The 15,404-nt window shown below is 43.0% G+C and overlaps 1 protein-coding gene across 1 annotated transcript; it reads left to right on the top strand.

Moving 5' to 3' along the window:
• Positions 1-427: 427 nt before the first annotated feature.
• LOC309343296 (nuclear body protein SP140-like protein) lies at positions 428-14,090 on the top strand. Its single transcript, XM_081864616.1, has 11 exons — positions 428-700; positions 1,091-1,232; positions 2,372-2,537; positions 3,184-3,279; positions 4,111-4,253; positions 5,333-5,383; positions 7,954-8,072; positions 9,415-9,520; positions 11,737-11,808; positions 11,936-12,079; positions 13,536-14,090. Exons 2-11 carry the CDS (start codon positions 1,092-1,094, stop codon positions 13,614-13,616), a joined length of 1,119 nt encoding a protein of 372 aa, XP_081720742.1. The 5' UTR covers positions 428-700; position 1,091; the 3' UTR covers positions 13,617-14,090.
• The last annotated feature ends 1,314 nt before the right edge of the window (positions 14,091-15,404 follow it).

Below are 15,404 nucleotides of genomic sequence, written 5' to 3' on the forward strand. Positions count from 1 at the left end.
GTTTGTCTAGCAGGGAACGCAGCTCATGGACTGGGAAGGGTTCCCCCATCCCTGCCAGACTTTTCTCACACTCATGCAGTGTCTCCCCGTCTGTGGAATGCTCTCCCCAGGGAAGTTCACCTGGTGCCTTCATTGTGCACCTTTAGGCGCCAGGCAAAAACATTGACATCTTATACCCTTTTAAAACGTGGCTCTTTCTTGTGGAGGGGTGTTACTGGGTTGTTGTTTTTGTTATATGTACTGTGGTTTTTATGCTGATCTTTTCGGGTATAGGGTGGTGTGTGTGTGTGTGTATGTATATGTGTATATATATATATGTGTGTGTGTGTGTGTGTGTGTGTTTGTTAATGGCTCTGCTCAACCATCGCTTTAAGTTCACACCATAGTGATCACCCACAGTCTTATGCACAGTTTTTGGCTCATGGGGCGGGGGGGGGGGACTCATGGTTTATCATCAAGCGTTCCTCCAGTTTCGGTTTTCTTTTCTGATTTCTGTGTCCGTGATGATTTCCTTTCCATGAAACGGGCCGAGTTCCTCACTTCTCCCCGAGCGCAGCTCAGAGCAGGCAGCGCCAGACCTCGACTGGAAGACGTTGAGTTTCCTTTCGTTTTCTCTCGCTCTTCTGGACGGGGAATTCCTCCTCCTGCTTTCTTCAGCCCCTTCCTCACAGCCCCATCTCCGCTCAGTCAAAGCAGAAAGGTAAGTCAAGGGACAGGTCGGTCTCCTCCGCAAGGAAAAGGGCACTTCGGGGGAACCGCGCTTCCCGTCTGCGCTAGACTCCCTCTCGCAAAAGAGCGACAGACCCCGGAGGGACCCCCCTTCTGGCACAGCTGGGGACTCAGATTAAACGCAGTAAATTAACCCGGGTTGGTGTTAGTCGCAAGGGACACCTAAAGATGGGTCGAAGTGGAAAGAGGAAATCGCAACACAATTTCACACCCTGATCTAAACCTAAGGATTCCATGATAGGGTTTCTCATTTTTGGAAACGGAATCATTCTAGATAAACGCTAGATAATGCTTAATTTTGCTTGTTTAAAAACCACATGATTTCCAAGGTCTTTAAAACATAGTTTTGTGTTGTTTGTAGTATGTCTGCTCCAGGTACTTCAGCTGAAATTTTGGAGTGGTTCAGAGCCCATAAAATGGAGATTTCTGCTGCAATTAGAGATTTGTTTCCTTTTCTCTATGGCCTACGAGACAAGAATATAATCTCTGAAGAAAATTTTCAGGTGACTATTGTATCTAACTGAGGCAATTATTTTCTGCTTAAATTCCTACTTTGTTGCTCAATTCGATTTTTTAACATACTTTTTAATGCATTGTAAATTTGCTATTTTTAATTGATTATAATTTAGTAATGATTTATTGCTATTGTTGAGAGTGAATTTCTGTTTAATTATTAATTGTTGATACTTTGGGAGTGCCGTGCTTTATTCTAATTGATTATCACATATTCCTTTATTTGATATAAGATATTTCTTTTAAGTCATATTTTTAGTATGACTAGTTTGTTTTGCACCGGATTGTTATGTGTGTCCTTGTATATTTTGTTGTTTCTTCATATTGTAAACTGTCTTGTGTTCAGCAATATAGAAAGATGGTACACAAATTAAAAGTGAAATGAAATGAAATAGCAGCAGCCTGGATAGCTAAGTTGGTTAGAACATGGTGCTGATAACACCAAGACTGCAGGTTTGATCCCTGCACAGGACAGCTGCATATTCATCCATTGCAGAGGGTTGGACTCAATCATTCTCAGGGTCCTTTCCAATTGTGCAATTCTACGATGATAATAATAATAATAATTTATTGTTTATACCCCACCCATCTGGCTAGGTTTCTCCAGGCACTCCCAAAAACACAATACAGCACAATACAGAAAAACTTCCCTAAACAGGGCTGCCTTCAGATGTCTTCTAAGAGTTGGATAGTTTATTTCCTTGACATCTGATGGGAGAGCGTTCCACAGGGTGGGCATTGCTATTGAAAGGGCCCTCTGCCTGGTTCCCTGTAATCTCACTTCTTACAGTGAGGGAACTGCCAGAAGGCCCTTGGTGCTGGTTCTACAATTCCATCCAGGTTGTGGCTTGTTTCTGGAAAAGTGGCTTTGAGTCTTTCTCTGCCATTGGTAAAAGGCATAGGATAGGATGTTAGTGTTCAGAGACATGTAAGCTGCGCAAGGTATTTGAACTTGGCAAAGGAGGATAAAATTACATTTCCAATTTCTGCTTCCTTTGATTGTGCTGGGATGATTATCCAAACAATCTGCTGTTAGATCTGGTGGGAAATGGGAAAGTTACTCTGTATTTTCAGTCTAAAAGATGTTTTGAAGACATAGATTTAAAAGCCCTGTATTGTTTCTTTCTAGAATTGGCAAGATTGGGTAACTGCAAATCCAAATGATATTCAAAGAGTGGTGTACGAGGTCCTTGAGAGCATTCAGGGCAATCTGTCAGCAATAGAGGAGATCTTCTGCAGCAGTAACCTGGCAGCATATCAAGATTTACGGCCACTATATGAAAGCCTAGAAAATGGTAAATCATCTTGTATTGGGGACTAAACCTACCAGTTGAGCCTTAAAGATATATAGCCAAAAAGAAACAAATTCATTTGGATTTGAGGAATGGTATAGTCAGTGTTTGAGCCACAAAGTCTTGTTCAAGTCTTTTCCCAGCCAAGCATTTACTTTGTTTCAGTCCTCTGCCTGCCACCACAAATGACATACTTGTGCATTAATTTATGTATTGAAAATTATTGATAGGCTGATGTTTATTTTGAAATATAACAATGTGGTTTACAAAATAAAACCAGTTTGCCAGAATAACGATAAAACATAAACCAGCATATTCAAAGTTCAGTAAAGCTGGTCCTAAGGATCCTTGCCCAGGAGTGCCTATTCAAATAGGTAAGTTTTCACCAGCAGGCAGAGCAGCTGCATTCCCCTGTAATGTGGGGGCCACAGTAGAGAAGGCCCTTCTCTGGGTCCCATAAGATGCACATTTTCTGCATGCAGCACGACTAGTAGGTCCTCTTTTGAGTTGCCGTAAGACACATCATGATTAGAAAGCTTCCAGAGATGACAGTGAGCAGGTTGCCTTAGGACTGCTGTCATTTGTTGGCAGCCCAAAATATGGGAACTGTAACCTTTGACATCCGTTTCTTCATTTCATCTTGGAAAAGGGACACAAGAGCAAAGTCTGGATTTCCAGGGCACAACACTGCCCGTAACCTGTGGAACAGCACAAGGTATTTTACATACGGATATATTTGCAACAGGTAATCATTTGGAAGAGTAAATGTATAATTACATCTGTTTAAGGGATGCGATACCAATAGCAAATTTAAAAATTGGTGTTTGCATAAATGTGTGGTGTTGGGAGGAGGATGCATCAATGTGGGTGGTATGTGAGTATCTTTTATTTTCTGGGAATACTTTGAATACTAATATCCTATGAAGCTCTTTAATTATATTCCACTGTATCCTGTGAATCTGGGCAAGCCTAAAATAATTCCATCAGTACCACAATGGTGCAATCAGTGCTTTTGAAATCTTTCCCTATTTATTTATTAATGCATGCTTAAATGATTTTATTTAGCTTAAATGTTTTGTTTTTGTAACAGAACAGTGCCATGTTGATTCTCTTTATCATTAATGCATTAATCCAAATTTATACATGTCAGTTATCACAACCCATAAATCTGAATGAAAAGTAATTGGCGATTGCTCCCATCTTTTCAAAAAATAAAGAAACAATTTATTGTGACCATGTACAAGAGGAAGGGGGAAAGGGAGGAAAGCAGGTGGCAGGGAGTCTAGCTGTGGTGATGGGCTGATCCATTCTGAGGGGCTCTGAAGTTTCTTTCCGACTTCCACAGCACCATCTCGGCTTCTTTCTCTCTTCAGTGAAGTCTGCTGAATGGGATAGGTCAGGCATAGGCAACCCCAGCCCACCAGATGTTTTGGGACTACATTTCCCATCATCCCTGACCACTAGTCCTGTTCACTAGGGATCATGGGAGTTGTAGTCCCAAAACATCTGGCGGGCCGAGGTTGCCTATGCCTGGTATAGGTGCATAACATTAATGAGACTGTTCTGTTTGTCAAAGGAGTTTCAAGAAAAAGTATTGAGGGTCCCAATGGAACGTGGTTCACACCATCACAATTTCAGACTGAAGGAGGACGTAAACACTGGAAATGGTGGAGAAGAAGTATCCAATGTGGGACAACCTCATTAGACATATTAATAAAGGTATGCAGTTCACTTGTAACAGTCATAATTTTAATGCCTCATTTTCTTACTTGCAACTCCAAAGGAATTTCAGATGATACCATTAAGGCTTTACAGATAATAATCCACATATTTTATTCTTAAAATGAGTACGTTATTTTTAAGCTGCTTTGAGTCCACTAGGGGAAAAGATGGGGGATAAATAGATTTATATATGATGATGATGACAACAATGATGATATTCACAATGATAGCTTCAGATTCTATACTATGTAACTGGAGTTACCTTCATAACATCCTTATGCAATAAAGAGGGAGGAGAATAAAGAGTGAGCAAGAGGAACAAACGGAGCTTGGGTGCTTCATCAAAAACCACAAAGTGTACTTTCCCTTACTATCTCTTAGTCCCAACCCCACCCTTGCTGAAGGGAGGCATGCAAGGTAGTTTCCTTATACCTGACAGTGAGGTCAGAGGAAAATTAATTGCCATTTGTTCCAATTCAACCCCAAGCAGCAGGTTTTCCCTGGGGAAAGTGGTGGGACAAATAAGTGTGGATGAGCTCTTAGTAATACAGTGGTACCTTGGGTTAAATATGCTTCAGGTTACAGACTCTGCTAACCCAGAAATAGTACCTCGGTTTTAAGAACTTTGCTTCAGGATGAGAACAGAAATTGTGCTCTGGCGGCGCAGCAGCAGCAGGAGGCCCCGTTAGCTAAAGTGGTGCTTCAGGTTAAGAACAGTTTCAGGTTAAGAATGGACCTCCAGAACGAATTAAGTACTTAACCTGAGGTACCACTGTGCTGAGTCAATTAACATTTGCAGTGGGCTAAGAAACCACTGTCTCTCTTCAGGCTCAAATGAATGTAATTCAGCAGTTTCACAAGGGAACCAACTTTTACATATCATTGTTCATGCATGGCAACTTTAAGGTTAGCAGCAGAATGTCCCAGCGGAATGAAATATTCTCCTACTAGATTATAAACATATATCTGTAGTAAGGTGTCTAATTTCTTATGAGTTCACTTCCTAAATTCAGGTGATGTTTTGTGATTCTGATTATGCCTCACAGTAAACCTAATAGTTGTGATGTTTATTTCAGAGCGGACAGCTACCTGAGCCACCACAAAATTCCAACAGGACAACAACGATGGTAAACATTTCCTTAACAGTTTTACTTGATTTAAACTAGCATATGCACAGTTTATTTATTCACTTATGTATTTAGATATTTCCTAACTTCCCCTCACCCAAAATGGTTGTACCATAGTTTACATCTAAATAAGGCAATACAAAACATAATATATAACAAAGAAAAACAAAATGAGAGAGAGGAAGCTTCACGTGTGAGTGAGATTTGCAATTCAATAGGCATTGTGGTGGGAGGCTCTTTGTCCAGCTTGCTTGCCCCACAAAATGATGGTGGCACACATGAAGGACAAAATCTAGTGCCAATGATGACAACAATGGCTCAATCCCTTAGCCAATTATTTTTTTTACAAAACTCTTACAGTATTGAAACAAGACACGAGAGTGCAATCTTAGTCAAAGGCAGGGATCCTGCTCACAGTTTCTTTGAAATTTCCACTACAAGTGCTCACACTGCCAAAGAAGTAAGCTATGCTTTAAGCTAAGTAATGGGGTACCTTTCTGGCAAATTTTATCTGGCCTCTCCATGTGGGCCAACTTTGGCAGGTAGATGAGACAATCCACATGGCGCCATTATGTCACAACATGATTGGCAGGCGGGGTGTCTCATCCCACTGCCAAAGCCCCTTGAATGGGGTTCCCAAGTGCTCAAAAACCAGCTGACAGTTGTGTGCTTGGCAACCAAGCTTAGCTACTAGTGTAGCTAGCCAGAGGCATGGGGGATGGTGGTCTGTGCCAGGTAGTGAGGGTGGGGGGTATCTGTAGGGTGGCACCTGGGTCTGTAGGGCAGCACGGTGTCTTGGGATTCTGGGTGGCAGGGGAGCCTGTGGGTGGCAAGGTAGTTCCTAGGTGTTTTGAGTGGAGCCACTTCCCTTCTCTGAAATTGGCAGCTGCCCTAAAAAACGCTGAACAACTCTGGTCTGCCCCAAGCACTGGTGGGAGTTGCTACATTGCTGAGTGCAAGCAATGTTGCCAGTCCTGTGCTCAGAATGGGCATCTAGTGAAAGAAGCAGAGAAAGAAGCCTGTATTTTGCAGACATTGGAAGCAAATGGGGCTGCCCCACCTATATGGTATAAGGGGCTTTTCTATATATTTCCAAATGGCACTCAGCATTCTGTAATTGATGTACATGTTTAGTCCTGACTGAGCTGATTTGGGGGGGTTTTGATCCTTTAGGGTTGTTCCCTAAATATTGTTTGTACTGCTGCAAATCCCAGGTTTTCCTAAACATGGTGATAACTTCCTCTTGTTTCCCAGTGTCCATGTTTTGGCACTCACTACCTGAGTTCGCTCTCCCCTAGGAGATATGGGAGCCATCAAGGTCAAGCCTATGATAGCAGTCCAAATAAGGTTGGGGGAAGGTTGGATCAAGAAAATGCAGAATTCCCTGATAAAATAAGCTCAGTTTCACATATGCAACTTATAAAAGGAATAAAACAAAAACAGGAGAAAGAGGAATTATCTTTATTCAGAAGCTGAAAAGTCAGCCATGGCCAGTGAGTAATTTTACAAGGGTACCTTATCTAAACACCCTCTCTGCTTATTATAGAGGTAAAGGGACCCCTGACCATTAGGTCCAGTCGTGACCGACACTAGGGTTGCGGCGCTCATCTCGCTTTATTGGCCGAGGGAGCCGGCGTTTGTCCACAGACAGCTTCCGGGTCATGTGGCCAGCATGACTAAGCCACTTCTGGCGAACCAGAGCAGCGCACGGAAACACCGTTTACGTTCCCACTGGAGTGGTACCTATTTATCTACTTGCACTTTGACGTGCTTTTGAACTGCTAGGTTGGCAGAAGCTGGGACCGAGCAACGGGAGCTCACCCCGTCACGGGGATTCAAACTGCCAACCTTCTGATCGGCAAGTCCTAGGCTCTGTGGTTTAACCCACAGCGCCACCCGTGTCCACTGCTTATTATAGGGCCCAGTAAATGTTACCTGTCTTGGCTTCCTGCCAAAAATGTTGGGGGAAGGTTGGATCAAGAAAATGAAGAATGTCCTGATAAAATAAGCTCAGCTTCACATATGAATAAAATATAAACATATCAATAAAATAAAATAATTAAATAAAACAGGGCAGAACCTGAAAAGTCAGTCATGGCCATTTATTAGTGTTACCAGTGGTAGTCTAATCAACAGTGAGTCAACAGTGAGTAATTTTACAAGGGAACCTTATATAAACACTCTCTCGGCTTACCTTTTAGGGTCCAATAAATGTTACCTGTGTTAGCTTCCTGCTCTTCAGGTTGTCACATAAGTACTAAACCAAGAAAATAGGAAGATGCTGAGTATATATATCATGTAATAAACTGAATATATTTAAAGAAAACTACCAAAGGTTATTTGTTGCATCAAAAATAATAAAATCTGTTTTTTAAAAAAATCCTATTTTCCACACCGTTGTTTATTTTGATAATGATGATGTGTCTGCCAGCTGCATATCCTTTTAAACCACAATTCAGGGCTTTTGCCCTCACAAGGTGGTGTACAAGAAACACCACATATTAAAACTCACCCCCCCACACACATTCTGATAAATTTATTTTTTACAGTGATTGTTTTTTCCTCTTTAGACTGAACATGATGATGTATGTATTGTGTGTAAGAAAGAAGATTCACTGATATGCTGCAGTTCATGCCCCAGATGCTTTCATGAAGATTGCCATATCCCGAAAATATCTGCTGAGAAAAGGTAGTTTCTCCACCTCAATTTCTGTATTAAGCTGATCTATGAAATAACAACATCAATATCTTACAACTAAAGCATCTGCTACATTTGCTAAGTAGTGCAAAGTCACACAACATGAATTGTAGCCCATGACAGGCTAAAACTGCATCTATTTGAAGCCCAACAATAACTTGTTAAGCTCTAGGCATCTCAACTGTGGACATCTGAATTAATGTTGGCAGTAGTGTGGTTTGCATTTCACACCAAAAATTCCTTCCAGTAGCACCTTAAAGACCAACTAAGAAGTCACCAGACCCTTCTATATAGTGAGAAGGTGGGGAGGGGTATTACTCAGAAGGGTGGTGGGAATGGGTGATTGGCAGATAGCTGTGATGAGCCTTTATACCCAAGGGTCTTAGAATTAAGAACCCTCTACAATCCACGTATCCCACATCACAGCTATCTGCCAATCACCCATTCCCACCACCCTTCTGAGTAATACCCCTCCCCACCTTCTCACTATATAGAAGGGTCTGGTGACTTCTGTTTCAGTGTATCTGAAGAAGTGTGCATGCACACGAAAGCTCATACCTAGAACTAACTTAGTTGGTCTTTAAGGTGCTACTGGAAGGAATTTTTTGTTTTGACTATGGCAGACCAACACGGCTACCTATCTGTAACATTTCACACCAGTTTTCATATTATTCTCATGTTGAGTTAAGGTGCAAGTCTGTATAAGGAAAGCCGCACAGATTAAAATATCTTGTAACAGTTAAATTAATATTAGCTAAGGTAAACAAGTTAGTCACTAAGGTTAGTGATTATTATGACTAATCAGGGCTGGCCCACCCAGGAGGCAAGGTGAGGCAACTCCCAAGGGGCCAAGTTGACTTCGCCCCCCCCCCAATAAAAGATGAGGGAGCTCGGCACCCCAAACATTGATGGGCATTGCCATTCAAATGGTATGGGTGCACTGAATCATGTGTTCGATTATGCGGACTGGGGCTTACCCCCCCCCCCCATATTTTATTCAAGTTGGCACCCTAGGCCACAGGATCCACAGGGGCAGCTGACCTGGCTTCAAAGGAATGCTCCTTGAAGGCTGGTTATTATGTCCCCTTGGCAGCCTACTCTGTACCACCTCCACAGCAGTCAGTGAATAGGAGATGCTGCTACTCTCCTCCCAAACCTAGGGAGGAAATGGCAGGGTCTGCCCTCTGGGGTCTGCACCCACCTGGCATGAGTCAGAGTGAGCCCCTTTCCCCCTGCCCCATGACAGCTTTTGATTTGGACTTCAACCAACAGGTAAGACTGATTTCCTTTGATTCCTATCAATGGTATTATCACACTTTGTTCTGCTTTTCAGAAATAGGTGGAAATGCACCTTTTGCCAATGCCCAAAACCAGCAAGTGACCGTCCCCGTGAAGAGCACCTGGTTCTGAGATGGAAGATGCGTGGCAGGACAATTGTGGTGAGCTACATCAACCTTTTTCTATTTCAGTTAAATGACGGGAAACATAGCAAAAATAGGGCTGTGACATTAATTGCTTAAAAATCTGGGATGATCAAAACCTTGTTTCCCATTCATTAAGCCTTAGAGGAAACTGCTATCAAATATATATAACTCAAGGTGTTAACACTAGCATAAAAGCCCTAAATGGCTTAGGAACCAAGTATCTAAAAGACCGTCTGTCAGGGTTTATGGGTTCAGAATCAATCCAAGTCCCCCAACAGGTAAGCCCAACAGAGACCCCATCTCCTCAGAGTATTGCGGAAGGATGATGTCAATCAACATTTGATGATCTCCTTCTACCTGTCAACAATAGAAAGCGTCCTTTCATACTGCATTATGGTGTGGTACGCTGGTTTGACATCAACTGATAGGAAGTGCCTACAGAGGGTGGTGAATACAGCACAAGATATTATGGGCTGTCCCGTGAATCCGCTGGATGAAATAGCGGAAGAACGTTGCCTCAGGAGAGTGAGGAAAATTCTCAGGGATGATTTACACCCTGGCCAGCACTTTCTTGATCTCCTGTCCTCAGGCAGAAGATATAGAAGCATGATTAGTTGCACCAAAGATGGTTAAGAACGGCTTCTATCCGTGGGCTGTTAGGCTGCTGAATGAAAAGATAACAACAAGGCAACTGACTTTCAGGTTTGGTGGGTGTGCATCAGTAAATGAGGGGAATTAAGACTAAGAGAACTGAGTGGGGGGTGCTCGTGTAATCTCACTGTATACAAGTTGTACAAGTGACAATAAAGTATTTCAATGGTGCTACCACCCCCTTCTTATAGAGGATGCCTGTGGCTCACTGAGCCCTTATGAGATTTCAGAAAGTAACAGCTAAATTACCACTTTCTACTGCCTGAAGCCTCAAGCAAAATGAAACACTTACACCAGAGGTTTTCAACCTTTTAGGGTCCATGGCTCCCTTGACCAACTACATTCTTTCTGTGGCACCCCTGTGGGGCTCAGGAGCCCAGTTATGTCACCCCTTGTCTGCAGAGCCAGCAGCATCTCATCCTTTTTCAAACACCCTCCCTTCTGGAGGGGTCCCTCAGTCTCCTCTCCCTTCTCCTTGGGAGTCCTCCGGGCAGCCACTGCCGCCACTCCTGATCTCTGAGCTGCCCCCCCCCCCCGCCTCAAAGAGAGGTGCCTCCTCACACTGCCCCACAGGGGCCTGGGAAGCCCCCCCCCCACAGCCAGCCCCAAAGGCACAATTTGCCTGAGGAGCTTGCAGCCAGGGCTGCTGCAACAAACAGCTGCACAAGCCTTTGGGAGTCAGAGACACAAGAGGGCATCAGAGGAAGGGAGGGAATGCAAGAGGGACAGAGGCCAGTGTTGCCCAGCACATTGACTGAAAACCACTGACTTACACAAAAGCCAGATGTGACTAAAGAGATCTGAGGCACCCGGCTCCAAATCAACACACAAAAGTACATAATATTTATTTAAGATTACTAAATAGCAGTAATATGGACCAAAATCGCTAGCTTTGCTTATCAAAGTTATTGTTACTGCTCTATTAAAAAACAAATATGATGGGTTTGCTAGAAAAGAGAGTCTTGGAAATCTTGGTTTTAGCACTATCATGAAATAGTTGGTCATGTGCTCTTTCAGTGTTGATATTACAGTGTTACCTCGGGTTAAGTACTTAATTCGTTCTTAACCTGAAACTGTTCTTAACCTGAAGCACCACTTTAGCTAATGGGGCCTCCCGCTGCTGCTGCACCGCCGGAGCACAATTTCTGTTCTCACCCTGAAGCAATGTTCTTAACCTGAAGCACTATTTCTGGGTTAGCGGAGTCTGTAACCTGAAGCGTATGTAACCCGAGGTACCACTGTATTGCTTTTGCCAAAGTTCTAAAGAAAAACATGCATCAGAATAAAATAAAATTCAAATTTTATGTTAAATTTTGTTTTGTACATATGCACATTTAATCAATGAGCTATGCAGGTAAAGCATGGTGATTATTTACAATTTCTTAATTGCTAATTAAAATCTCATTACCAAGGAAACATTATCTTGGTTGTGATATATATTAAGGACACTTCTTTGAATACAAATTTCATTGAAATTGCTGGGAGTTGTTTCCAAGTAAATATAACAAATGCATATTTATTTGCATGGGATCCTTATTTTATCTGAGCCCCCTTAAATATCAGTTTCTTTTGTTTTATAGAAATGCGAGTTCCTGCTTTTGAGGATCTGCTGTCAGCCTAAAAGTTTTCTTTTTGTTGACAATCCAGCTACAGTAAGTCTTGTTGACTACAATATTTGGGACATTGATGCAGAAATGGTTCTTTAAAATGTTACAAGTGCTTGAGTTGAAATTACAGGAAATTCTACAAATATTCTTTTCTGATGTGCTGATTTAACAGATACAAAATTGTAATGCCGTCATAAAGAGACCCATGTGGCTCAAGCGCCTAGCCGAGAAGTTGCATAAAGAAAAATACAACACAGTGGGAGATTTCGTAAGAGATATGCGCCTGATGTTCAAAAATTTCCATAAATTTTATAAGGTAAGCTCCAGTCTCTCTTTCCCCTACAGTTCCTTGCCAGTGCATTTTAAAGATGCAGGAGTGGGTAGAGAAGGTAAAATTATATTTCCGTTCTAATTGAAATAAAAAACAAAACAATCAGGGTGGGGAAAAGCGAAAGGTGATTTAGTCCATTTTCCATTTCTTCCTCCATCACACATACTCACAACCTCTCTCACAATGATCACAGTGTCTCATAGTCAGCAATCCAGTACGTTTCCAAGCACAATTCAAAGTGTTGGTGCTGACCTTTAAAGCCCTAAACGGCCTTGGTCCTGTATACCTGAAGGAGTGTCTCCACCCCCATCGTTCAGCCTGGACACTGAGATCCAGCATTGAGGGCCTTCTGGCGGTTCCCTCATTGTGAGAAGTAAGGTTACAGGGAACCAGGCAGAGGGCCTTCTTGGTAGTGTCGCCCGCCCTGTGGAACGCCCTTCCTTCAGACATGAAAGAAATAAGCAGCTATCTTATCTTTAAAAGACATCTGAAGGCAGCCCTGTTTAGGGAAGTTTTTAATATTTAACGCTGCATTGTTTTTAACACTCGATTGGGAGCCGCCCAGAGTGGCTGGGCAAACTCAACCAGATGGGCGGGGTATAAATAATAAATTTATTATTATTATTATTATCCTCATGCATTTCCCAAGAATCCCACCTGGCAGCGGCGGAGCAAGCCAATCGGGCGCCTAGGGCGGCGCGAGCTGGAGCAGGATACTCCTCAGGGCCTCTGAGGAGTCTGCCTGCCTCCTCTCACTCAGCCGCCCTACAGCTGAGGGGGAGGCAGCGGGCGGACCGTTTGGGCAGGTCAGAGCTTGCGGGCGCTCAAGCCACCATGTCACTCCTAGGAGAGACGTGTGGCTTGGGCGCGCTGCAGGCCCCACAGTGAGTGCCACCCGGCATTTTGTCACCCCCCCAGTGGTGACACCCGGGGTGACCTGCTCCACCGCACTCCCGTTCCTCCACCACTGCCACCTGGAACCCCTTTTGCCTTTAAAAGCTTGGTGAATGTCTGTGGTTATTACAGTAAAAGTAACGCGTAACTTGTGTGCATTAAACTTTATGCACTTGACAACAAATAATACAAAGAAATTAATAGGAGGTAGGCATCTGGGGGGAAATACTTCGGTAATCCCACCTGCCATTGAACCCAATGTGTTTTGACTATCCACGATTTTGGCTTTACGCTCTATCCTCAGAATGTAACCCTGCTGTAAAGTGGAAGTCATCTGTATAAATAACTGAGAATCTACTAGTTCATTGTACTGGTGCATAAGTTGCCAACCAGAACCTGAATTGTCTAGGAGAGCAGGAGAGCAGAAATATTTAAATACATAGCTTCCCGTGTTGTAAGTGTTTTGAAGCAAAATGGTAAAATTTAAACAAATAAAGTAACAAGCTCCACACATATCAAAGTGAACATTTTAATTCTTTTTTTCTAGGGCAATGACATGGTGGAATATGGAAGAGAACTGCAAGCTGAATTTGAAAATAGCTTTCGGGAAGTGTTTTCTATTCCGTAACAAATTTCTTAAATTCATTGGTTTTCAGACATGTGAGCCAGTTTCTCAGCTAACCAACTTTCCATGCATTATGTAAAAATTGGATTTCTGTATAAGTAATGCTTCATGCCAAATTTTAAAAATGGTGCTTTATATATGTATAACTTAATTTTTATTACTCAGGAGGATACATAATGCTACTTGCATTCTTTAGGATTTAGAAATTGAATTGCCATGGGGATTTTAGGTGGGTTTGCAGGAAGTACAGGAAAAATGTATTCTATGTATTCAAATTATTTGGCTAAAGAGTCAGATTTATAACATGGCCATAGCAATGGGTTCTTCCATTTCCTTAGCTTAATCTAGTGCTTTTTTCCCTTAAAAAATGTTTAGGGGTACTCTCATTTTCCTACTCATATTGAAACACTGCCCCTCAATGAGGCCAAATTTAGATTCACAAAATGTTTAGGGGTATAGATACCCCTGTGTCCCTCCCAGAAAAAATGCACTAGCTTAATCCCACCCTCTCCCAACAACCACTAGCTGTGGACAAGGTGAGAAAAGCAGGTCCAGAGGTTCCAGCTGTTGCAAAACATTGCAGCTAGTGCTAGATTGTTGAGGGGAACAGATTCTCTCCCCCACATAACTGCAGTGCCCAAAAGTCTGCAGTGGCTGTCCATATGCTAGCAGGCCAGGATCAATATTCTTATAATGCAGGCATCCCCCTCACTTATGTGTGTGCCACTCACATGTGACCTTGTATATGTGTGGTGCTGGGAAATAAATAAATGGAATCATGCCAGGAAAGGATGGGAGAGAGCTGGAGAGTCCTCGTGGCTCACCAGGAGACTCTCTCAGAAGCCTGAAGAGGACATAAGTGAAGGCGGAGGAAGTCCCGAAGAGTGTTGAGATGCAGTGGAGCTTTGTTTAGGCTACCTAACAGCAGCTGCCTGCAGCCTCCAACCTATCCTCTAGTCTCCAGCCAGTCCCAACTCTAGCTGAAGAGAGAGTTGGGGAGAGAGAGAGATGTAGGAATAACGGAGGATGACAAGAGGTTGGATGCAGGTGACCTGTGCAGAAGCACGCTGGCAAGCATGCTTCAAGACAAGCTGCCGGCTAGCTCTGTAGAGGCTCCTTTTATTAGCACAATATGTAAAACCAGTCAGATACATTTTGGACTGTGACCTTTACACATCCTCCAATCCCAAGATCGAGGGGTGGTACAATGTTATTTTGGCACCTGTTCCCACCACGTCATTTCCCCCTTGAACAATGTATGACGAAGGAGACAAAGGTCACAGACAGGGCACGGCAGACCACTAAGAGAGCAAAGGTTAGATAGAGGGTATGATGTTCAGACAGCTGTGGCTTTGTCTGCGGGCAGAAGTGTGTTCCACACCCGGCGATCATTCATGAGAGAGAGAGCGCAGGAGAGCAGGGGGAAATAGACTCAACAACTTTCGGCTCAACAATTTTGGGTTTTCCTTAAAAAAACCTCAACAACCTTAGGGGTGTCCGGATTTTTACTACTTGAAATATGGCAACCCTAACTACACGAGGGCCCAGAACATAACCTCCACATAAGTGGGGTGAAACCTAAAATTTACAAGGCCCTTAACAATTTGGGTTCAGGATACCTCCAGGACCACCTAATCCCTTATATCTCTGCCTGATCAGTGTGGTCTTCAGGAGTCACTGTTTATGGCATGGCTGAGATGCATGGCTTGGATTTGCTAGGAAACATGCATTTTGTATTCTGGGTCCAATTTTATGGAACTCCCTTTCAGTTGAGGTCAGGCAACCTCCCCT

Source organism: Podarcis erhardii, assembly GCF_964252035.2.
Source record: "Podarcis erhardii genome assembly, chromosome: 5".
Classification (NCBI taxonomy): domain Eukaryota; kingdom Metazoa; phylum Chordata; class Lepidosauria; order Squamata; family Lacertidae; genus Podarcis; species Podarcis erhardii.